The 26,149-nt window shown below is 39.6% G+C and overlaps 1 protein-coding gene across 3 annotated transcripts in view; it reads left to right on the forward strand.

The window, feature by feature from the left end:
- TOLLIP (toll interacting protein) overlaps positions 1–26,149 on the forward strand; it is a 46,491-nt gene that overhangs the window by 900 nt on the left and 19,442 nt on the right. For 2 of the 3 annotated variants that reach the window (XM_028734639.2, XM_028734649.2), the window contains exons 2-4: positions 17,010–17,159; positions 18,108–18,290; positions 20,305–20,457. In XM_028734639.2, coding sequence (XP_028590472.1) covers positions 17,010–17,159; positions 18,108–18,290; positions 20,305–20,457 — 486 coding nt within the window. Of the gene's footprint in view, positions 1–5; positions 131–17,009; positions 17,160–18,107; positions 18,291–20,304; positions 20,458–26,149 lie in introns of those variants that run through there. The other variant, XM_028734659.2, reaches the window with a different exon arrangement.

Here is a 26,149-nt window from a genome sequence, read left to right on the forward strand (position 1 = left end):
CCTCCGCCTCTGTCTTAACCACGCCGGGTAAGTGGGCGAGCGAGGGAAGGGAATGCGAGAAACAGCCAGGCCGAACTAAGGAAAGCCCGTTTTATAAGAAGAGGACGGTTTTCCGTCATTCCTCACATCGGTATGTAATTCTGTCCTTGGCAGTGTAATGTGTAAGCTGCAAATAGGAGCTTCTCTCGGCTGGGGGGCGCGTATTTGCAAAAACAAGACTTTCACAAACTTTGGTACGTATTTGAAATCCATGCTTTCCCCCCTCTTGGCCTAAAAGAGCTGAGAAAGTCCTAGCGCAGCGTACCGGCTTTTTAAACTGAGAGTGGCTTCGTGGAAGGCTCCAAAAGAGTCTATGTTATGTTTGTGAATGTAGGTCTGTATTTGTGCAAAAGGACACCTGGATTTTGCTGTAAGGGAGCTTTATTTATTCTGACATACACGTCAGAAGTGGATGAACATCCTGAAAGCTTGTGTCATATGGTCTGCATACCGGTACTGGCTTTCCCCTTTGCAGAAGATTTAACACAAAAGTATTAAGTACTACCAATTGCAAATTATAGTCTTCCTTCTTAAAAAAAAAAGTAACCAGGAAGAAGGGTTTATCATTCAAACATTTAAAATAAATACATGATAAATTAAGTTAAAAAACCATTTTTGAAGAAGTCTTGGCCTGTAACCTATAGGACATTTCATTACATAGTGAATACATAGTATGTGAATTGGCCTTTGCCCATGTACACAATGAAGTACGTACTTTATCTTTCGCTTCCACAGGCATTTGGGAAGTTGTGGCTTGACAAAATACTTAAGATCATAGAGGCTAGTCAGCCATTTTCTATTTCCTATCAGTCCTGTTTTCTGTAGATCTCTTGATTTGCTCCTTGATTTTTTTTCTAATTCTTATTTGCACCCGGGAGTTAGCACTAAAGGGGCTTGTATTTGCATGTTGGCTAACTTGACATTTTTGAAATTACAGGGAATTATATACAAATGAAGTGCAAATAAAATCACATAGTAGGGGTTATACAGCAATACATACATATATTCTTCAGGGGTGTTTGTGTGAATACAGCATTTTAGTATTTCCCCCCCCCCCCCCAGTGATAACAGTATTGTTAATGTGTGGAGCCAAAATAATCTTTTAATAACCCCTCCCTCTTTGCAATTTTTCCTTGTAGAAGACCTGCTTGCCTTGCATTTCCTCTCCAGTATTCAAACCATTGTATTTAGTCTCCTTGGATTACTTGATTCTGTATTTGATACAAAAAATTCTAAGACTCTTGTCTGCATCACATTTTCATGTCTTGACAGATTTTTGGTGCAGAGGGAGACTCGAGACAGTGATGCATAAGCATTCTATTCTGCCAGGTGGCTGCAGTGCCAAAACAAGTACTGCTAGTTCCTCGTATATTTTAGAAGGCAGTTTCTAGAAGTGTAGTGTAACCACATAGCCACTGAAGGATGCTAAAGAGCTAAGTTTTTCTTCTCATTACAAAGCTGTGATAGTGTCTTCTGCCCTAGGGGAAATCTGTATTTAAAAGATGATGTATTTCTGACAGTTCACATATATGGAATTCCAACACATTATTTGTGCTACTCTGGCCACAGTTTTACATTTTTCTTATTGTTTTAATAAAATTTTTATTAATTTTTAAAAATGCCAAAACTGAAATCTTACCAGTGTACTGTGTACAGACAACTGTAGAGGGTCAGATTTGTCTGCAGGTCATCTCCCTTGATTAATTATTTTTCGGTGTCGACAGTAGTGGCCATTCAAATATATTGTCAAGAACTGAACTGTAAATATGATGGGTTTAAACAATTGTTGTTCACAATAGTTGAACCTGAAGAGGCAAGAAGGTCATAGACTCTGTCTATATGTCCGCCTGTCCCTGATCAGCTCATGCAGGCTTCTCCTTACAAACAGATAACTGTAGATAATTTTGGCAGCAAATAGCCCCAGATGAAGGATCTGCATTTTTAGGGGTTGCTTTGTTCTCTACACATTAGTTTGAAGGCCAGAACTACTTGACCCATTACAGATAGAATTGGCAGAAAGGCCTTTGTAGATACATCCTTGTAGAGTATTAGATCTGTTAATTTTTGGAAGGCTGATGAATGACTGCTTCCTCCAAGATTACATCAAAACGCAGGTTAGCAGTGACCCATTGCTTTTCCAGAATGTGCATGATAGTGCTGCAATGTAAACTTTGTGGAAAGCAATATATTGTATTCATGACAGTTTCTTCCCTTGTGCATGCTTCCACTTAAGAGAAAACAATCTCTTAACACATTTTCACTATAACTCAATATCATTCCTTTTTTTTTTTTATAATAATTTTTTATTGCGTTTCTTTCCATATATTCACAAAGTCCACAACGTACAAAAGCCACAAACAAGAAACAAATTTAAAAAATAAGAAAATAATAACAAAAGAAAAAAGATAGAAGAGAAAAAAAAACAGGAAGAGAAAAAATATATGCTTGTCAAATCATTTTCCATAATTTATCATGTCAGCTGGACCTCCTCGCATCCTCCAGGCCCTGCGTTCCCTGTAATACAATATATGTCAGCAATTTGTTACCTTATTTCGCAACTTAATGTATCTTTCAGTTATTATGTTTCCAAATTCCAAAAGTTGTAGTTCAATTCTAATTCCTTTCAAAATAAACATAATATATTTGTTTCAAATTGTCTCCTCTTTTTTTATTATAACCTAGTTTAACCTTTATCTAATCAAATTGCAGAAGCATATCATTTCCTAATCGTGCATAATCTTAACATTCAAACAACTTATAATGTTTTTGCAAATATTCTTTGAATTTTTTCCAGTCCTCCTCTATTATTTCCTCGCTCAGGTCTCGGATTCTGCCAGTCATTTCAGCTAGCTCCATATAGTCCATCAGCTGCGTCTGCCATTCCTCCAGTGTGGGTAAATCTTGTGTCTTCCAATGCTTTGCGATGAGAATTCTTGCTGCTGTAGTTGCATACATAAACAAAGTTCTATCCTTCTTTGGCACCTTCCGGTCCACCATGCCCAAGAGGAAGGCCTCCGGTTTCTTAGATATGGTATATCTAAATACCTTTTTCAGTTCATTATGGATCATTTCCCAGTAGGCCTTCACTCTTGGGCAGGTCCACCAGAGGTGAAAGAATGTCCCTTCTGCCTCTTTGCATTTCCAACATTTATTATCAGACAGGTGATATATCTTTGCTAACTTGACTGGGGTCATGTACCACCGGTATACCATTTTCATAATATTCTCTTTCAAGGCACTACATGCCGTAAACTTCATACCGGTGCTCCATAACCTTTCCCAGTCCTCAGCCATAATGTTGTGCCCTACATCCTGTGCCCATTTTATCATAGCAGATTTAACTGTCTCGTCCTGTGTATTCCATTTAAGCAGCAAATTATACATTCTCGATAGTACCTTGGTCTTTGGCTCTAACAGTTCCGTCTCTAGTTTCGATTTCTCCACCTGGAAACCAACTTTTTTATCCATTTTAAATACCTCTTGAATTTGAGCATAATGTAACCAGTCTCGCACCTTACTTTTTAATTTGTCCTGGCTCTGCAACTTCCAATTATCTCCAGTTCTTTCAATTAATTCCCAATATTTTGGCCAATAGGCCTCCATATTGGGTCTTTTTCGGGCCTTGGCCTCCACCGGTGATAGCCACCTCGGGGTCTTACCTTCTAATAGGTCTTTATATTTCATCCAGACGGCAAAAATTGCTTTTCTGACAATATGGTTTTTAAACAATTTGTGAACTTTCACCTTGTCGTACCACAAGTATGCATGCCAACCAAAAGCATTGTCGAACCCTTCCAGATCTAGGACATCAGTGTTCTCCAGCAGAAACCAATCCTTCAGCCAGCAGAAGGCTGCAGCTTCATAATACAACCTCAAGTCCGGCAGGGCAAACCCCCCTCTATCTTTCGAGTCAGTTAGTATTTTAAATTTTATTCGGGGCTTTTTGCCCTGCCAGACAAACCTAGATAAATCCTTCTGCCATTTTCCAAAACATTCCACTCTGTCCACGATCTGTAGGGTTTGAAACAGAAATAACATTTTTGGCAAAACATTCATTTTTATAGCTGCGATTCGACCCGACAAGGTGAGTTTCAATCTTGACCAAATTTCCAAATCTTTTTTAATTTCCAACCAACATTTTTCATAATTATCTTTAAATAAATTCAAGTTCCTGGAAGACAAATACACCCCTAGGTATTTCACTTTTTTAACCACGCTTAATTCTGTTTCTTTCTGATACCCCTCTGTTTCTGTGGATGTCAAATTCTTAGCCAGAACCTTGGTTTTTTGCTTGTTCAACTTAAATCCCGCCACCCGACCAAACTCAGAAATAAGTTCTAGAACTCTTTTTGTACTAGATTCTGGCTCCTGTAATGTTAAAACTAAGTCATCTGCAATATAACTCAATATCATTCCAGGGCACAAATACAGTTGCTTCCACCACTATTATTACTGTCTACACCTGTTCTTGATGACCCACCCTCAGCTAAAAATTCTTTACCATGGCCCAAATCCTATTGAATTCACTGAGATTAATATATTCAGTATATACTGTCAAATGCACAAGCCAAAGCGCACATTGCAGGGGGGAAAACAATGACTCAAATTACAAGCTGTGGCTAAGTTCATAATAGTTTTGGTTTACAGTCTCTCAGTATTACTGCATGGATGTTATCTTGTCTCTTTAAAATGTCATTAGTGTGAGAAGCACACACTAAGATGATTGAGCGGGTGGTTGCTGAACAACTCCAAGCATGCCTGGAGGATGTGGACCATTTGGATCCCTTCCAGTCTGGATTCAGGTCTCATTATGGGACTGAAACTGCCTTGGTCGTGCTGGTTGATGATCTCTGATGGGCCCCCAGGCTAGGGACAGAGGTGAAAGCTGTTTCCTAGTTCTGCTGGATCTCTCAGTGGCCTTTGATACCATCGGCCATGACATAAAAATAAACTTTGCCCTGTTGTTTAAGCCTCTTTCCTCCCTTCTCCCCTTCTGTGTCTGCATCTCCCTTGTGTCTGTCTCCCTTCTCATCTCTATATACTGTAGTTCCATCCTTACTTAAGACATTGTGATATCTCAAAATCACAGTGTTTATCGCCCAGCCCTACTTTTTACACAGGTTATTTTTTAATTATTGTTTTAATAAATAATGAAAATAGGCTGGCCATCTTTTAAAAATCTTGTTCTTGGCTAAGGCGGCAGTGTTTTGAGTTCTGTTTTGTTGTATTTTTGTACCTCCCTTTCTTTACATCATAACTTTGTGTTTCAGTTTTTACCTTTATTGTGTGCCATCCTGAGTATGCTGTGGGATGACCTGCAAATGTAATAAAAATGCTATTTTACAGAATTTGAATTGGTGCCATTTCAGAAGGTGTAAAGTATGATACATCTGATCATAGCAGCTCCTTTTAAAACCAATAGTGCAGCTACAGTGACAGCAAAGGTTTACACTCAATTATCTGGGAGAAATAAGCCAGAGTTCAGTGGGGGTTGCATTCAAATAAGTGTGAGGTTTCAGCTTTATTGCTTGCAAAATTACCGCCGGAAAGTGATGGACAACTGAATAATGCATAAACGAATGAGGCATGCCTCAGTATGAGTAAGTCTTGAGATTTGCACTGACTTAACACTAACTGGAAGATTCCATTTTATATCCTTTCAAAGCACCACTGGAGGAATTTAATAAAACCTTATTGAACATGTAAGTCTATTCTTTCTTAACTGGAGGAAGGTATTTGCTATTCCTATGAACAATATACTAAATCAACTCAGAATTACCTTAACAGCACAATCCTATGCATGTCTACACAGAAATAAGTCTTAGTGAATTAAATGGGACTTACTCCCAAAAGTGTGTAAAGGATTGCAGACTAAATTGCTAGTCCAGTGTTTTTCAACCAGTGTGCCATGGCACTCTGGGGTGCCTTGAATGATGGTCAGGGGTGCTGCGAGCAACACTGGCCTCTTTCCCTCTTTCCTTCCCTCTGATGCCCTCTTGTGTCTCTGCCTCCCAAAGGCTTGCACAGCTGTTTGCTGCAGCAGCCCTAACTACAAGCTCCACGGGTTACTGGTGCCTCTGGGGCTGGCCAGGAGGTGCTGGTTGCCAGGAGCTGAGGCGGCCTCGGAGTAAGCAGGCAAGTGGGCAAGGGAGCCCAGCCAGCTAGCTCACCAGCCCTTGCTGTTGGGAATGGACAGACAAGTGGGAGGCAGGCAGGCACTGTGCTGGCCTTTCATTTGTTTGCTGTGTGAAAGGCCTGCCTTGGAGCTGAGTGCCTGGTGCTGAAGGGGAGCCTTTCTGCCACGCAGGTCTGGCAGCACCCATTGCTGCCTCCCACGATAAGGTGTTGTCCTCACGTTCAACTTTGGCTAGTCTCTGGTTGGGGTGGGGGCAGCTCATAGACCAAGGGGAGAGGAGAGGAAGCTGAGGGAACACTCCACAAGGTAGGGTGTTTGAAAAATGATGAAAGGCTGACAGCTCTGCAGGCAAGGGGTGACATAACTGGGCTCCCGAGCCCCACAAGGGTGCCGCAGAAAGAATGTACTTGGTAAAGGGAGCCGTGAACTGAAAAAGGTTGAAAACCTCTGCTCTAGTCAATTGGCTAACCTTCACTTGCATTTGACCTTAATCTTGTGCCACCTTCCAATATGGATATATAGCATTAATTTATTTTTGGACCATCTACTCCACCCCACCTGAACTTCACAGGATTTCAGTAGGCAAGGGGCGGGGAGACCTCTCCAGAATTGTTTAGAATATTCATAGCAAAATAACTGCTATGCATTCTTCTTCAAGATTAGATTACCTGTTTCATTCGGGTATCTTCCATTTACTTCTTGGTTGCACATCAAATGGCCTTATGATATTGCAGAAAAAGCTTCTCCCACCTCCATTTTTGATCTTGACCATTTGACAAAAGCATGAGAGGCCTCCTTCATAAATAATACATAACATTTGCATAGTGTTCCTTGTGTCCATAGCATTTCATATGCATTATCTAGTTATAATCCTTACAACGGGTAAGTCACTGTAACCATCCCTACTATATTGTAGGGTGGGAGAGGGACTTCTCCTGGGATCATATCCATTCCTTAGCCCATCTACACTCTAGGTCAGGCATAGGTAAACTTGGCCCTCCAGATGTTTTTGGCCTACAACACCCATCATCCCTAGCTAACAGGACCAGTGGTCAGGGATGATGGGAGTTGTAGTTCCAAAACATCTGGAGGGTCGAGTTTGCCTATGCCTGCTCTAGGTTCTAGTCTAGACAGTTCATAGCAGAGGTAAGGCTTTATTGAGTGGCCTGTAGGGATGGAGTTCACAATTATGTACCCTTTTGTGCATTTTCTCATGGTGGTGTTGCATACACTGTTAGTTTTGGTCCTCAACTCATAAAATGTACATCAGCTCAACCTGCACTTGCATTTTGTGAAAACTACATAATTGACTTCAAGAACTCCTTCAAATTTTTCCATTTGTAGTTCTGCTACTGTTGATCATTGCCCACTATAACTAAGTATCCATTGGCGTGCCCCTGGGGGTATTGTAATTTGTTTGTCTTGTATCTTTGTTCTTATTTTGGTGAAATGCCAATAGAGCAGCACTCCTCTCTCTGTCAGACCACACCAAATTGGGAGGGAAAGCTATTGCCACAGAATAGGGATTCAAGATTGCCGTAACAAATTGGAGAACTGGGCCAAAACTAACAAAATGAATTTCAGTAGGGACAAATGTAAGGCTCTACACTTTGGCAGATTGCCTGTGGGGAGTCCCTTCCAAATCTACAATTCTGTGATTCTATTTTACAGTTTTCACACTTAAAATCAAGTGTGCCTATCCAGGCTTGTTTATAGTACTGTATAAGCTGTTCTGTTTTGGTAACAGGGATGGGTTATGAATTTCTTGTTGATACCCTTGTGGATTGTGAAGCATCTTTGCTTACATCCTTTAGCCTTGTAGTGATTTAGTTTCTAGCAATGAGCAAGAGAATTACTTTGTTTACTTGCAGACTGTTATACTATTTGTTCTAACTCAACCACTGTAACTATAACTTCAGCTTTCATTTTGAAAGCGATTTAAAATGTATCCTATGCTCAGAGAAAGTAGTGAAATTTGTCCCTGAATGTCATAAATTAAATCAAACATTAAAACCCCCAATAAACGTCAGACACTTTTGTAGCCTGGGGGCCTTTGCAAAATCTTGCATCTCTTCTGTAGCATAGATAATGTCTTAATGGACAAAAAGCATATCTTAAGATATCAAAAAGGTAAAGCAAATTATTGTACTGGAAACTTCACTCCCCTAAGCCTTATTCTTTATGTAACTAATGCATTTGAAGTAAGTCTAGAGAATATTCATACATTTCACATGCACGCAGTTTGAACCTTAGGACCAGTTCACACAGGACAGTCAGTTTTGGAGTGTGTAGGACTTCCTTCAGGCTATGGTGGGCTTGCAGAGAGGGTGCTATTTGCCTTAGCTGGTACCTTCTCATAGTTGTACATGCAGCCACCACCTTCAAGGAAATAACATTGTCAATACAAGGTATTCATTCATTCAAATGATATTCCTGTGCAAGTGTAGCATTTCACTTCATGTTAACTCTTAGTTTTTCTCATTTTGTTTTATTGTTGTGGTTATTATTTATTCAATTTGTATACTGCCCTTCATTTGAAGATCCCAGGGCAGTTCACAACAGAAAATAAAAAAATGAGAATACCAGAAACATATTAAAACAAAAACTAAACCAAGAACTCCCCTTCCCACAAACACATATAAAAAGCCATGGAATGTTAACCAGCCAAACACCTAGTTGAAGAGAAGGCGTTAGGCATCCCTGACAAGTGGAATAGACCACAGCAGCTCCCCCTCCTCGACCCTCAAGTCTGCCCTGATGCTGCACTGACTATCCAGGTGGGCGCAGCTGCATGAGACCAACTCAACTCTGCTCACCCACGCAGGTCACAGTCATACAGACCAGATCAGCCTCCTCATCCACAGTCAAATCATGTATAAATGAGATCTTACTCAATTGACCTGGCATTCAGCAACAGCAGCTGCAGACCCGAGGACTGACTGATAGGACAACTCCCCAGGTTAGAAGAGGGGACTGGCACATGGCACAGTCACTAACTGCCATGTGCCCATTACCTAGTCTGTCCCGTCTCCCACACCCCCTACCCTGGACCACTGTGATTGCCCCCCGCCCCATTCTTCCCAACTAATCTTTTCCAAGGCACATCCCATGTCTTTCAGTTAAAAGCAACAAAACCCCAAATTTAAACCAAGTTAAAAAGTAGTTGAAAACCATTTAAAACAACTTGAGTAATAATAATAATAACAAGACCCACTAAGCAATACCCAACCCAAGAGCCCATTCAGATGTCTCAGCTTTTGTACTGCAGTTAGTCTGGGCCATACCCTCCTAGGCTTGGCAGAAGAGGCCTGCAAGGCAGGGAGCAGGTCCCCCAAGACCCACAGCCAATATGGCCTTTGAAGGTATATTGCCTTCAAAGGCAGTTAATCCGACAACCATTTTTCCTCTACTGTAATGATACCTTTTCCCATTGCTAGGCAAGGACAGTCTGCTTTGGAAATGCATTGTGTGGGAGTTCAGAATTCTTTGAGATTTTTTTCTTATCTGTAATGGCACTATACTATTTCATGTGGATTTTAGCTTATTTCAAAAAGTATGTGGGGGTTGACAGTGCAAAACTATCCATAAAAAGGCTTATTTTAGAATAAATAATATGGTCAAAAGATTTTTTAAAATCTTGTACAGTATGTTTAAATAACTCGAGTATGTTTGCACTTCTCTGCAGCTGTGAGTGAATAAATAGTTGAGCTTTGTGGTTCTCGTGAACTGGCTCTAATTAGCATACCAAGCAGATTTTGAGATGGATATACTCCTTTACGTGCCTTTCTAAACTGTTCTTAAAATAAATACTTGTTGTAGTTTGTGGCTTCATTAACAATCTAGGGTGGCATGAGGGTCTGTAAAATTACATGTATATTACAGATAACCCAGTTCAACAAACGTAAGAGATGGAAATGCATACAAGATGTTTCTAGTTCTAACTAATAGGTGAGGGAAATGCCTTTCATGTAAATGACAGCACAAATGCTATTTTTACAACTCAAGTAACATAGCTTTGGAAAAAAACATAGTTCCCTCATGCATTTAAAGTATCAGATTGGAGACTTCCAACGTAGACTGCAGGTTTGGAGCCTTAGTACTAATCTATAAATGTCTACTCAGAACCCTACATTCACCAACTGGAGCCGGGTGCAGATTTGTGGCAGGGTGGGGGACATACACTTAGAACTGAGCTACAGAGTGTATCGAAGCACATTCTCAATCAAGGAAGTTGTTTTTAGTAGTAGAACTGAGCCATTACACATAAAAATCCATTCCTAGTTTCTCTTCCTCCTCGCCCAAGATTTCTTCACTTCAGCAAACAAATTTAAGGGGGTTCCTTTTTTGTTGCAGTTGTTTAAAGTGATGGGAGATTAAGCTTTTATACTTATGCTGCCAGTCACCCACATGTAAGGTAATAGAGCCTCATCTGTCTTCTGCCCACCTTGATATGAGGTGCTGCTTTCAGTTCTCTGCAATTTTCAGAGAACTCTGGGGATCTCTCTGCTGCTGTACACCCTGCTGTGCCAGAGGGACAGGGACAATTTCGCCCGGGGAGTAGATTTATGGAGGATTAATCTGAAAAGACTTGTAAAGTCTGCTTTTCTAGTTTTTATCTCTGTGCGTTGCTAGACAGGTACACTCTGTATAATCCCTGCTGCTTTTTGGTTGAAGTTACTGTTTGGTGTTTTGTTTTTTTAAGCATGTACGCATGCTTCAGTTGGAGCTTAGAAAAAACTTGGCTTGAAAGCTCTTTAAAAATAAAGTTCATTGCTCGTATTTAGAACTTCAAAAAAATATGGTTCTGTGCTCTTGTGTTCAGCTAGTGGAGTGAGAAGGCACTCAGCTTTTTAGGATAATAAGTAAATTGTAATTTTAGAAAATAGTAGAGGTATGTGGCTCGGGGGGTGTATTAGTAGTCTGTGTTACAGGCAAATTCAATAAGTATTAATAGGATTTATATTTTACATAATACTAGCAATGCAGTTGGGGCACTCAATCCAATAAACAGAACCCTCTCAAAATACAGAATAGGATGGTTTTGAGATAATAAGGAAAGAGTTGTAGTGTACAGAAGAGGACTTCTTTTGTGCATCATAGATCCGGTTTTGAATGTGTGCACAAACATAATCAGTATGAAAATAGTTTGGATCATAATATAAGTTAACTAAAGCAACTTCACAGAAGCATATTTTCCTACCTGTTCTATCCTACCCCCATCCCCAACCTGGGCAGCCATCTGGGTAATGGTGGCTGGGGCTGAAGAGGTGCTATTCAGGAGGGATGGTCCAAATCAGATAGAAGTCTGCCTGATTTTGGACAATTCCCCCCTCCTTCAGCAGCCTCCTTCTATTAACTTAACATTAGGCTGTTTAGGATCCAAGCTGTTGTTGTTGTCGTCTTGAATGATCTTACTGTGTTCAAATATTATGTTTGTTTAGTGTTATGCAAAAACAAGTGAAAGTTTTATAAATGAATAAATAAAGGATTCTCCTAAGTTGTATCCTGTATCAGTTGTCAAATTCAGAAGATTCAGTTTTGGTTATAATCAAAGATATTGTGGTGTTCAGATTTTGTGTACTTTAACAGTAGCCTGTTATTATCATTAAAAATATGCTTATATACCACTTTATGTTACAAGTGACTTCAAAGCTATTTACAGTTTAAAAAACATTATACCGTAAATCACAGAACAACATTAAGGGAGCAGTAAAAGAAAGGATCAAACATTAAACATAATGTTGACAACACTCCACTTCCTTTATTTATCCTATAATATAAGTTAGTATCACCCCAAGCTTGCAGGTAAGGGACAGAGATGGAGAGATAGTGACTTGCCTAAATGTAATTGCAGAGGTAAAATTCGATCCAAAGGTTAACTCATAGCTCAGGGAGCTATGCAGTTGTGGTGTCCTGCTTCCAGAATGGACTTCAGCTCACACAAACTTCTTCACCCTGCAGCAGTCAGCAACCCCCCAACCAACATTTTGCTGGCACAATATTGGTTTCCACCCTTTGTCTCTTACCCAGTGTACTGTAGCAACTCTATAGCACTGTGTACTTTGGGGGCCTTTTGTTGAATTCCTGGTTCTCATTTTTGATAGGGTTCCCCTCCACCCACCTTTTAATATGGATTTTTACTTTTTCCATTGTATTTTTTATAATTGTAAATTAAGTATGTTATACATTGTCAATATTGAAGAATCTTAACTTTGATAGACTTTTGTGGTACAACTTCCAAACCACAGTTTTTGACAAACAGCATCTAGTCTATGAATCTTATGTAGAAGCCAATTTCTTAAGTTGGCTAGCTTGTTTTTGCTTATTAGGAAAATCAGTGTGTGTGTGTGTGTGTGTGTGTGTGTGTGTGTGTGTGTTAAAGACTATTTGGATTGCTGGGTGGGGGTAACACCATTGGTATTACCATTTTTTGATGGAATTACAAACTTGGTGGATCAGAGAAATGCTGTGGACATAGTGTATCTTGATTTCAGTAAGGCTTTTGAAGAAGTCCCCCATGATATTCTTGTGAGGAAGCTGGTAAAATGTGGGTTGAACAAGGTCACTGTTAGGTGGATTTATAGCTGGTTGACTGACCAAACCCAAAGAGAACTCATTAATGGTTCCTTGTCATTCTGGAAAAAAAGTGAAAAGTGGGGTGCTGCAGCGTTCTGTCCTGGGTCTGTTGTTCAACTTGGATGACTTGGATGAAGGAATTGAAGGGATGCTCATCAAATTTGCTGATGACACTAAACTGGGAAGGGTAGCTAAAGCAGCAGAAGACAGAATCAGAATTCAAAATGACCTTAACAGCGCAAGCTAACAAAATGAATTTCAGTAGGGACAGATGTAACTTAGGACGGAAGAACCAGATGCACTAATATAGGATGGGGGGCACCTGGTTTACTAGCAGTACATGTGAAAAGGAGCTAGGGGTCTTGGTGGACCACAAGCTTAACATGGGTCAACAGTGTGATGCAGCAGCAAAAAAAGCTAATGCTGTTCTGGGCTGCATCAACAGAAGTATAGTGTCCAGATCAAGGGAAGTAATAGTACCACTGTGTTCTGGCTTAGTCAGACCACACTTGGAATACTGTGTCCAGTTCTGGGCACCACAATTTAATAAGGATGTTGACAAGCTGGAACATGTGCAGACGAGGGCAACCAAGATGATCAAGGGTCTGGAAACTAAACCTTATGAGGAACACTTGAAGGAGCTGGGTATGTTTAGCCTGAAAAAGAGGAGACTAAGAGGAGATATGATAGCCATGTTCAAATAGCTTAAGGGCTGTCACATGAAGGGGGATCATGCTTGTTTTCTCCTGCTCAGGAAGGTAGGACTCGAACCAATGGCTTCAAGTTGCATGAAAGGAGATTCTGACTAAACATTCTGAAAAACCTTCTGACACTAAGAGCTGTTCATCAGTGGAACAGACTCCCACAAGAGGTGGTGGACTCTCCTTCCTTCGAGATTTTTAAACAGAGGTTGGATGGCCATCTGTCATGGATGCTTTAGCTGAGATTTCTGCATTGCAGGGGGTTGGACTAGATGACCCTTGGTGTCCCTTCCAACTCTAAGATTCTATGATAGCTGTGACCTATAATTTGTTTTTCTGCCTTGTGTGTAAAACCAATTGAGTGTGCATTTCATTCTGGTTCTCAAGCATAAATACAAGTTTCCCTGCTGCATACTGATTAAATGTCTGTGCAGTATCGTACAGAGGCTTTACAAGTTACTTCTGTCCTCTCTCTGAAACTGAACTGAGAGGTGAGTAACATGAAACAAAGGATGAAAGTGTTTTTAAAGTAGACTTTTCTGCAGAGCAAATGATCATATAGAGCAATTTGGACTTGTTATTTATATAACTTAAGGTGATAATTTTGGTATACTGTATAACTAAGATAAGACTGTCTTATTTTACAAGTTTGTAACCAGAATAGGTCTTTCCTTGCACAACTTTACAATATATTTTTTAAAATAATTGTTCATTTTATTTTAATTTGATAGGCATTTTTCTTCATCTTTATTCTTAACATTAGTTTCTAGTCTGAAGTATTTGCATATTGTAGGACAGTATTCTTCATTAGCTGAATCATAAAACAAGATGTTCTAGATCCAGCTGTTCGGCAGGCAGTAAAGGGTGATACGGAGTTAATGCAGGACAATTTGTCAGTGGTGTGTTTCCAAGAATGATTCAAAGTGGTGATTTTAACTTTTAAAGCTCAAGGAGCTTGAGGCCTGGATATCTTAAGTACCAATCATCCCCCTCCCCATGCATTAAGATCTGTCTTGGAGGCTCTTCTCTGGATACCATAGGTAAGAGAGATGGTGACTGGAGATATGGCCATTTCAGTAGTGCTGTCCTGACTTTTGATTTTGTCCTTGGTGAAGGTTTATTTAGCACAGGAAAAACTCCTTTCCTGGTTATGATGTTTGCAGTTCTTGCATTATGTCTTATTTTGTTATAGTGTTCTAAACTGATTTTATTGCTTGCGAATTTTAACTGGTTTTGTAAATGAGTTGCTCTGGGAATTCTCTGGATTAAAAAATACATATGTTCAGATAAACTTTAGTTTTTCAGACACTTTTCTAGGGACAATGAAAGGCAGACTAGTAATGGATGAGGAAATCAATACTATGCTGCTGGTGTTATAGTTGGTCATAGTGTCAATGTTAGCTGCCAGGGGGAAGTTGAGGAAAATCACTTGCAAAAAAGTTTCCTTTTAAAGGCAAGAATGCTTTTTCCATTACAGAATCCACAACATATTGAGTTGTCTTTGTATGTTACTTGGGGTTTTTTCATGCTCAGCTGTGATATTCTTGATACTCTTGAAGGAGCCCTAAACGAGTCTTTGTAGGACAGCAGTATTCCTCCTCTTGAAACTTCTTCAGTGCATTTCAGCTCATACCAGCTGCATTTAATCTTGCTGCGGTCCGGAGGCAGAAGTAGGAGCTTCTGCTTCTGCTAATTAAATTTTATGTTAACTCCTACACTTCAAAGATGCTATCTTGGAGAACATGAGTAGCTCTCTGCCATATTAAAAAACCGTAGCCCAAGGCCTCTATATCCCTGGAAACGATGCTATTTATGAAGACATGTATTTGAGTTGAGAACTCTAGGGTAGGGTTGCCATATTTCAGAAAGTAAAAACCAGGGCACCGAAGGTTGTTGAGCTTGCCTGTTACGGTTGTCTTTTGTTAGAATCCCTAACACGTTACCTCATGTAGTATAGCAAAAGACTGGTACAGTGTTAAAGTAGGCTTTACCTCTGATCTACAGTTTTAGAACTCTTTGCATTGTGGAATATTAAATAAGCACAGTTTTCTACCTTTCCTTTATGTAAGAATCTTGCTCATGTGGCTACTTCAACCCTTGTTTCTAAATTTACTCTGTAATCAGAATCTTGAATTTCATAAATGTTGGTATGTGGGCATGTCAATGAGCAGGAGTATTGCAGACTAAAGTTTCAGATGAAAAAAGGGGTTGAAATTCTGGTGCACATCTCTTTGCATAATTTTCACAAAAGTAAACATATACTGTAATCCTTCACTGTATTCCCCCTCCCCCCCATAGTAAACACTGTCCCCAAATTGTAGCCACTTACCATTTACAGATTTCTTTCTATAAATAAATGAAAATGGTTGGGGCAAAAAAAACCTACAGTACCAAGTAAACCAACTGAATATTACAAATGGGAGAACTGACCCAGAGAAGTAGGTAGCTACTTTTCTTTTGAAATATACCACACATAGCTTTATTTGGGGGACATTTTACTACCTCAAGAATCATTTGAATTTGACTTGGGGTAGAAAAATACCCCCTAAAGTTTTCTTACATTACTTTCTTAGTTTCTGTTTACCATGTTGGGGTAAAAAGAGCAAAATTTTTGAAACAAGCAGATTATAGTACTCTGCTCCTGTCGCAAAACACATGTACCTTTTACATTGTAGGCACACTTTGTTAGAAAATACTCCACAAAATTTTGTATCTGGGTTTTTTATTGGATGACTTATAAAAATTCATCTCATTTTTCTTTCTTCCAATCCTAAAGAGGCATAGCCAGTGCTTTTTCTCTGGGAGTACGCAGGGGTACGCATACCCCTAAACATTTTGTGAATCTACATTTGGTCTCATTGAGGGGCAGTATTTCAATATGAGTAGGAAAATGAGAGTACCCTTAAGCAACCTTAACTGCTAAAAATAAAGTTTAGTTGATTTTACTATTTATCTAACAGTCACTAGCCACGGTTAGATAAATAGTAAAATCAACTAAACTTTATTTTTAGCAGTTAAGGTTGCTATACGTCCAGACTTTCCTGGACATACCCGGAATACTACAGTCGGAAGCAGTGTCCGGGTGGAAATCAGCAACATGTCCAGGAAAATCCAGATGTATGGCAACCCATGTCAGCAGAGTCATTTTTGCCGATTTCCTTTAAAAATAGTTTGAAAATATCAAATATTTTTGTGATCTTGCCCAAAAAGCTCAACCCTGCTTTAGCTCTTCAAATTCTCAAATCAGGTATTTCCCTGTTTCATTGATGTCCTTTTTACCTGGGGCTTGGGAGTCCTAATCAGAGTGGTGTCAATTTTCACAATATTTATTATTAAGGATTTCCATTTCAGATGTCTAAAAGAGTCAGTTTTGCATTAGTTGTCCGTGTCTCATAATGCACCCAGTTCTTCTTGGCAGCTTATGTTGAAGTGGGGTTACAAAGTAGATAGGGGGATACTAGCAAGTTGTGAGTGAAATATATTTAAAAGGACCAAATAGGAGATTGCAGGGTGGAACAAAGAGGATTATATTTTTGGTTTATGTGTTTCTTGTACAGGTGTATATTGGTGAACTTCCTCAAGATTTCCTTCGCATCACCCCAACTCAGCAACAGCAACAGATCCAATTGGATGCTCAAGCAGCTCAACAATTACAGTACGGAGGAGCAATGGGTACTGTTGGGAGACTGAGCATCACTGTAGTGCAGGTATTTTGAAATGTACATGTTAGATGTGGCACATGTTTACATTTTGTAGATTCCTGGGATGTAGTGCTAAATACAGTGTTGTCATAGTTATTATGCACAGACGCTGACAGTAGCTTTAAAAAGAGTATCACTGGTTCCTGACTAATAAGCAGTTTGCATTGATCTTGCAGGCTACAACTAACTGCATACAGTTTTCACTTGCTATTTATGTTCAGAATTGCATGATTTCAGTGCATATTAGTGTAATCTTCCTATGAAACCACTTATCAGCATCTACTGTGAAGGCGGTATATAGGAACTGAGAGAACATGTGCTGTCCATCAGTAGGTTTTTCATCATCTAACTTCGGACATTTAACATTTTTGTGGTGGTTTTGAAGTGCTTATTTAGAACATGAAAAGTTTTAGTAGCTCTGTGGTGATTTTGGAATAACTGGTTAAATGTAACTGGAAAATATTTAAATGAAAAAACGTCAAAGATTTTGGAGATTCATTATCTAAGGTTATGCTATTTTTGTCTATGTATACCTTGAAAATGAATGCAGACTTTGTTCTCACAGCAAATAAACCCTATGAACACTTAAATCAGTTGCTAACGGATTACAAAAAAGCCCTAAACTAAATTTGTACAAATAAATCAATATGAACATCTTTTTATTATGACTAGCATTTCTACTTGGACAAAGTAGATCTGTAGTGTTGTGGGCAGAGTGTGTTTAAGTGGAATCATTGCAGATTTCATTTGAATTGAGGCATTGTAACTCATTGAGCAGAATGCCTTAATTTGAATCTTTATTCAAATCTACTCTGTTTACAAAACTTTACTTCTCAGTGGTTGATATCACCATTAATATGCTGATTGCAACTAAAAAATGTAGACACTTCAGTCTAGGAAGGTGCATGGAAAGCTAATAACAACATTATTAATTTCCTTTGTCTACTTCCTTAGGCAAAATTGGCAAAAAACTATGGCATGACACGCATGGATCCATACTGCAGAATACGACTTGGCTATGCTGTCTATGAAACTCCCACAGCTCACAATGGAGCCAAGAATCCCCGATGGAACAAAGTTATTCAGTGCACTGTTCCACCTGGAGTGGATTCTTTCTATCTGGAAATATTTGACGAGGTAAGAGCATTAAAAAAACCCCTGATATTAAAGAGGTTGGCTTAGGGGAGGAGGGATGTTTGGGGGGCACAATTAGTATGAAGTTTCAGTTCATACTAATTGAGAACATTCTCTCTGGGCCTCTACAATCATTTTTGTTTTTTGCCCTTTATCCTAGGTAGTCTTGTATTGAGAGCTGAGCCTAAAAAAAATACGGAACCTTTGTCTGCTTCCTTAAGCAAAATTGGCAAAACACTATGAAATCTGTATCGTTGTGCTTATGGAAGGGCTTTTGATCTCTTCAGTGCCTCTGCTAATGGGGAAAGGAGGGCAGGCAATTGCTTCCAATTCCAATTCCCCCATCAGCCTACTGTGCCTCCCAGATAGCAACTCTAGATAGCAACTCTAACAGAAATTATTTCCCTTTCGCTATAAATGCAAACACTTCATATTATCAGTGCAAAAATATAATGTTTTCTTAAACATAAAAATCAGTTCATGCTTCCATCTGGCAGTTACTTTTTTCTCCCAAACTAGGTAGCTCCTAGTTCTCATGCTGGTAAATCTCCAAGGCAATGTTTCACTTGCTTGAATTAGGTTTATTTACTTTAGAGCATGGGTGAGAAGCCTCTTGCCAAGTTAGGCTTGTCTCGCCTTCCAGTGTAGCCCCACAAGGCTGTTCTCCCTTGGCCACACCACACCCACATGTCACTCACCTGACATCGTTGACTTTGAGTGGGACAGAAAACTGGAGCTGCAAAGAAACAACCAGGAGCCATAGAGTGTTTTCCTGATTACAGTGGTACCTCTGGTTGCGAACGGGATCTGTTCCGGAGCCCCTTTTGCAACCTGAAAAGAACACAACCCATGTCTGTGCACGTGTGGGTTGTGATTCACCGCTTCTGTGCATGCGCATGACGTCATTTTGCGTGTCTGTGCATGCATGAGCGGCAAAACCTGGAAGTAACCCTTTTCGGTACTTCCGGGCTGCCGCGGGACACAACCTGAAAACACGCAACCTGAAGCAAACGTAACATGAGGTATGACTGTATTCCTCTGTAGCTCTGCCCATCTGTCAAATGTGGTCTACAGAGGGTTGGCCATAATTTGATCTGACCTTCTTGCTGAGAGTGGTTCCCCACTCTTTCTTTAGAGGCTTTAAGTAGCCTAACTGTGTGCATGATTGTAATGTTTGTAAAACAAAATCTTGAGGTTGCAGCCAGTGGTTGAAAAAGCCCATGGCAATTCACACATCCAATATTTTCCCTTATCCTTCTTCTCCCTGTACCTCCCCAAAAGCCACTCTCGAAAGTTGGCAGAACTACTAAACATTTGTGAACGGTGTTGCACAAGGCTATAGTAGGAGGAGGAAGGGAAGTAGTTCCTTTTTGCTTTGTAATCATTGGATACAACCCTTGGAATTCCACATCATTTTAAAATCTCCTTATTCAGTTCCTGTTTGTCTGTTTAATTTATAATGACAGTAGAAAAAGTTTGGCACTGGTAAGAGTCTTTGGGCCAAATTCAGCTAACTAATCCTGTCAGCGGAAAACCGCACAAGGCTTTCTGCTGGTGCAACAGGGCTTTCCCCCTGCCTCCCTGCCCCAAATTGACTTGGGAGAATCCCTAGAACAGCACACTGGTGGAGAGAGGGCAGATCATTTCATCAAACAAGCAGAAATGCTTGTGCTGATGGACCTAGGCCTATCTGCTCAGCAATAACTTGAATTGACCCCTTTAATTTTATATTAAATCCACTAGGTTTGAAGAAATGTTACTTTCCAGTTCTTGTGTTTATTTTTCTGTCAATCTTAGTGCTCCAAGTTATCCATGAACCATGGTGTTTCTCCTTATGAGTGGATTAGGAAGGACAATTAGCCTACTTTTGAAGAACAGATGAGAACTTGATTCCATTGAAAGCACAATTATTTTAACTTTAATGTGAAATAGCAAAATTTTAAAACTGATAGTGACACTTACGTTTCTGTCCCTTTAAATTCCTCCCCTCATAATTACCTAAATATGTATCTTTCAGCGAGCATTTTCAATGGATGATCGCATTGCTTGGACGCACGTTACTATTCCTGAATCACTGAAACAAGGAAAGGTAGAAGATGAATGGTATAGCCTGAGTGGAAGGCAAGGAGATGACAAAGAAGGAATGATTAATCTGGTCATGTCTTATACGGTAAGTTAATTGACAATAGTTGCTTTAGTGCAGGTGGCAATGAGTTTGCTGACGAAATGGGACAGAAAGACGCTTTGTTGGAACCCGAGGCATTGAACTTCTGGAACTTTATATATTGAACTACTCAAAGTCTGTTTGATACATGAAGAGAATAGAGAAGTGAGTAGATAACATGTAAAGGTGTATCAGAATTAACAGAACTGCGAATTGAAAACCAAGATTAACAGAATTGAATTCATAAAACATGGTCCATAGGGTGTCCTGACTTTTCCTAGAGATACCTTTTGAGCAACTCCTTTCACTAAATCTCCAAATTACCTGGAAATTTTTTATCATATTAATTTTTTGAAATCACTTTTGGAAATTTTGTAACTTACATTTGAAATGTAGAGCAAGTGCATCATGAAACATATCATATTAAAGCCCGATATCTCCAAAGATGGCGCCGAGGTAAGACGCTCTTATCGGAGCTCAAAGAAATCTTTTAACTAAATGCCTTTGTTGCTGGCTCTCCTCCTTCTTTTGGATTTTATTTCCTTTCGCTACTTCGCTGTGCTTTTGAACATCTTATCTTATCCTCCTCGGTGCCGGGACTTAATGAAGTTAATGAAGTTAATGAAGTTTTAACGAAGGCTCTTAGACATTCCCTCCCGGGCATTAAGGCACTCCCTCCCAGTTTCTTGTTGACTCCTCGTGACAAACTTATTCCAAGGATCTTTAAGGACTTCTAATGGGCTTTTAACCCTAAAAACTACAAATTCATAAAACCACAAATTTCCCCCACCACCTCTAACTTCGAGGACCCCCAAACATCTCAGTTGTTTTAACAAACTGAGGAGAAGGGGGGGGGGATACTTCAAAGGAGTGCTCTAATTGGACCCAGTTTTAAACTCCTCGCAGCAGCCCAGTCAGGACTGAATGAGAAGTGAATGAGATTGCGACCTGAGAACTTTAGCACTTTATCACTCTATTTAGAAGTCTGATCTCAATGATTTAAGAAAAATCTAGCAATGAGAAGAGCCAAAAGACTCAGGTGTCCTGATACAGAAACTGACGCAGAACCCTCTGGTTTCAAACAGAGTAATCTAGATAATTACCTGCTACTTCAAAAACAGCGCATATCTCCTCCCAAAACCTTCCTCAACCCTTTACATGGAAAGACAGCTGAAGAGATATCCCTAGGAATAAACGAGGACAAGGCTACTACTCCCATAAACGAGGCACAAGTACTAATTGATAGAAAGGTGGAGCTGCTGGAGGAATGCTGCCTATTGACTGCTCAAACAGTTCAAAAAATCTTTGAACAATTACAAAACATCTCCAAGAAGCTGGATAGCCCAGATGAAAGGAGGCAACTCACTCCCTTTTTGCCATCCTTAACAAGCCCTGGAGATAAACAGAACAAATACAAATTTATGCCTCTAAACCAGCCAAAAACCAGAGGAAGCCCCCCTCACTCAGTCAACCTGATACTGAGGCCATGTGAGATTGTTCTCCACATTTTTCCATATAGAGGGCCCCTACCTTACTGGGAGTCATCCTTCTGGGCCAGACACCATCTAAATCTGCTCCTAGGCCTTGAGGGTGGAAGCATCGACTTAAAAGCAGTCAAGAGGCTCACTAACGATGGATACTCCAAAAAAGTACTACTAAGATTTGGTAGTTGTAGAATTCCAACCAAAATCTTAAGGGGAAAGGCTTATTTAGCCCAGAAAGGAATTATTCCGCGTCGACACTTCGAAGATATATCACTCAGACCATTGATTGCATCTAAAAGACAGAACAAGACGAACAAGGCCATTCCACCAGAAGCCGACATCTGCCCTACTCCCGTGGAAGAACCCAGTAGATGGGAGAAACCGCAGCCAGCTACCCGGGAAATTACGCAAGAAAAATCCAAGCTCCCAAACCATGCGACTGTAGCTTCAAATAACAGCCTCGCCCTTGACACAATAGACTGGACAGTCCCAGAAGAAGAAGATCTGCTGAGTAACTTTACCAAGCTACCAGATAAAGAACAAATAAACATACTCAGCAAATTGACGAAACTACAGGCCAGATTGACCGAAATTCACCAACAAGGTCAACAAAATGCAGTAGAAACAATACACAATCAAACTTTACACTTACCAGCCTTCTCCCCAAAATGCATAGTTAAAAAGAGAGCTACTAATGGAACTTTCAAATGTATAGATGCAGAGCTTCAAATCCAGCCTCCTTTAGAATATGAAATGGCAAGGAAAAACTCCAGTAATGAGACCACAAATTCCTGGCTGAGATATCAAATACTAGCTCCAAACGAAATAGGTACCCCTTATTTAAGTACCACAAAGGACTCTAACATTGCCGAACAAAAGATGACCTCCAACAGACCTGACACACTGAGCTCAACACCAAATGAGGCCAAAGAAATGGAAGTAGAGACCGAAAACAGTCCTACTGTCCATAACAGTCCACCAATCACAGAAATTTCTCAGGAACAAGGAACAGTTAAGGAAGAAAATCAAGAAAGGGAGGAAATTTTAATTTCCCGCACTTTAAAAAAGAATCTAAAAGATCCACCATTATCTTCCCCACCGAAAGCAGCGACAAATGGCTGTATCTGCACAAGACAAAATCCCTCGCTGGACTCAATAACAGAACTAGAATGACTAAATGCTGTTAACCAGCCACCAACTCAAAAACGGATCCTACGCTTGCTGTCCTGGAATATTGCAGGGTGGGGAAACAAAGACGGAGACCCAGACCTAATGAACTTCTTTAAAGATTTTGAACTAATACTTCTACAAGAAACATGGTCAACTAGAGATATTAAAATCAATGGATTCACCTCCTATACGAAACCCGCATTGAAAACAAACACGAAGGGCCGGCCGAAAGCAGGGTTCTGTTGTATGATCAAAGACAACTTAGGGTTTGAAATCAAGCAGCTAGAAAAATGCTCACCACTTGCACAAGCTCTACTTTTAACTCAAAAAGACGATACTTTGCTACTGGTAAATGTCTATATCCCCCCAACCAAAAACAACAGCAGCAGTGAAAATTGGTCACAATTAACCTTTTATATAGAAAATTTGACCGATAAATACCCAAATGCCTCACTGATAATAGCAGGTGATTTTAATGCCAGAGTGGGAACCAACAATGAACAACTATGTAGCAAACTAAATTGGAATACTGATAATGATATCGCACATGCCCTGAAAATAGGACGATTCTCCAGAGATAGGGTTGTAAACAACGAAGGCCTACGCCTACTTGAATTATGTAACAACTTTAATTTGCAGATTGTGAACGGTTCAACAAAAGGCGATAGAAGCGGGGAGTTTACATACTTCTCCCCCCGAGGATGCAGTGTCATCGACTATATTCTTGTCCCTTATAATATTATAAATTCGATCATGGACCTCAAAATTGGAACGCGTACTGAAAGCGACCATCAGCCATTATCGTTGTCTATTAACTTAAAGGACGAAACCAAAATAACCAAGTATAATATCATAGAACCTTCTCAATACAAACAAATGACCCAATTAAAATGGTCCCAGGAAATGAGTGCAGCAGTGGGGCAAAAACTTACAGCTAACCTGAGAAAACAAATATTATCCAACTTAAAGACCACTAATCCTTACAGTGATATTCCGAAAATTTATAATGAAATCTTCCAAATGTTCGTAGAGCTTAGTACTCCACCTAAAGTTTGGGTACGTAAACATAGCGCTAGCCCTTGGTTTGATGATGAATGTTTCCAGTTAAAAAGAAAACTGCGCCAAATATTTAAAAATAATCACACTAAACTAGAGCCCTCTTATCTTGATGAAAAAAGAAAATATCATTACATTCTGGCCGAAAAGAAACAGAAATATGCAACCCAAAAATGGCTACAATTATTCGACTCAATTCAGAGTAAAAACAACAAAGCGTTTTGGAACCTAGTGTACGGAGGATTGAAAGCCGAAAACCAATTAACTCTACCACCAATTGCAGAATCCAAATGGTCCCAATACTTTACATCTGTATTTAACAATCTATACAGTGAATCTAAAGGAAATGAGACCACTAAAAATAAAATCAATAAACTCCAGGAGTGGCCAAGGGTAGAAGAAGAAGAAATTAGAGAGATAGTTAAAAATTTCAAATCGGGGAAATCTCCTGGGCCAGACGGCCTACCAATAGAATTATTCAAGACCTACATAGATTGGTGGGCAGAACCCTTAGCTCAATTGTTTACTCTCATAGATAAATATGGGATCATACCTGAGATATGGTTAAGATCAATAATTATCCCAATCTTTAAAAATGGCGACCCAAAAGAACCAAGGAATTATAGACCGATAAGCCTATTATCAGTGATAGGGAAAATCTATGCTAAGCACCTTTTATCTAAACTCCTCACCTGGATGAAAAACCTAAATTTACCAGGGAAAGAACAAATAGGTTTCTCCAAAGGTTGCTCTACATTAGACCACTGCCTTATACTTATGCATTTGGTTGAAAAATACAGACACCAAAGGCAATCTAAGATATATGCTGCTTTTGTAGATTCTCGTGGTGCATTCGACTCAATTGACCGCCCAAAGCTGTGGAGGAAACTCGCAGAATTAAAAATTGATCAGCGCTTATTGATTCTAATACAAAATCTATACTCTTCCAATATCTGTCAAGTCAAACTTAACACCAAAGGTCACCTTTCATCAGACATTCCAAACTCGAAAGGGGTAAAACAAGGGTGTATTCTTGCCCCCTTTCTATTTAATTTATTTTTATCAGACTTGCCAGATCACCTTCAAAAAATAGAATCACATGCCCCTAAACTTAATCAGAAACCAGTTCCTCTCTTATTATACGCAGACGATGCTGTCCTACTATCATTAACGAGCTTGGGTCTGAAACGTCTTATATCTTCTTTGATCCTTTACTTGTGAATGTAACAAACTCTCTATAAATTATGAGAAGACAAAAATTTTGGTCTTCTCGAATGGTTGGAAATTAGAGAAATGGAAAATAAGAGGGCAAGAAATCCAACAAGTGAAAATCTATAGGTATCTGGGAATCCTATTCCAGAGCAATTTAGGGTGGGCAAATCACCGCACAAATGCCATAAAACAGGCAAAGTGCACCTCATCAGCAGTTGCCCGTTTTTATTATCAGAAAGGTAATCAATTCATTCCTGCGGCCAATCAGATATTTCAAATAAAAGTGCAATCCCAGATATTCTATGGAATCCCGCTATGGGTCCAAGCATATAACAGTGATCTAAAAAAGATTCACTCCAGCTTTCTGAGACGTATTCTTGGACTCCCAGCTGTGATCAAATATGAAACAATGTGTGCAGAAATAGGCATACACACAATGGAATATTGGGCCTGGTCCACCTCAATAAAGTACTGGTTACGCTGCCATTTTCGCTGCCCTCCATCAAGTCTGCTCGCTGATTTGCTCAAAGACTCCTATAAATCAAGATGGTATCAGTACCTCGAAAAAAAGATTGAATCTTTAGGCATCGAGCTGGAGCCCCTGTACAATTCTAACGAGCAATACATTTTCCATAATATCCTAACTAGACTAAAGGATGTCGAGAGACAAAATATTATGACAGCTGTAAACAAAATTTGCTCCCCCATATTCTATGATTTAAATATCTTAGATAGCAGAGCCAATTACGTTACCAAATTAATAATCCCAGCCCAAC

The sequence above is a fragment of the Podarcis muralis genome, chromosome 1, assembly GCF_964188315.1.
Source record: "Podarcis muralis chromosome 1, rPodMur119.hap1.1, whole genome shotgun sequence".
Classification (NCBI taxonomy): Eukaryota; Metazoa; Chordata; class Lepidosauria; order Squamata; family Lacertidae; genus Podarcis; species Podarcis muralis.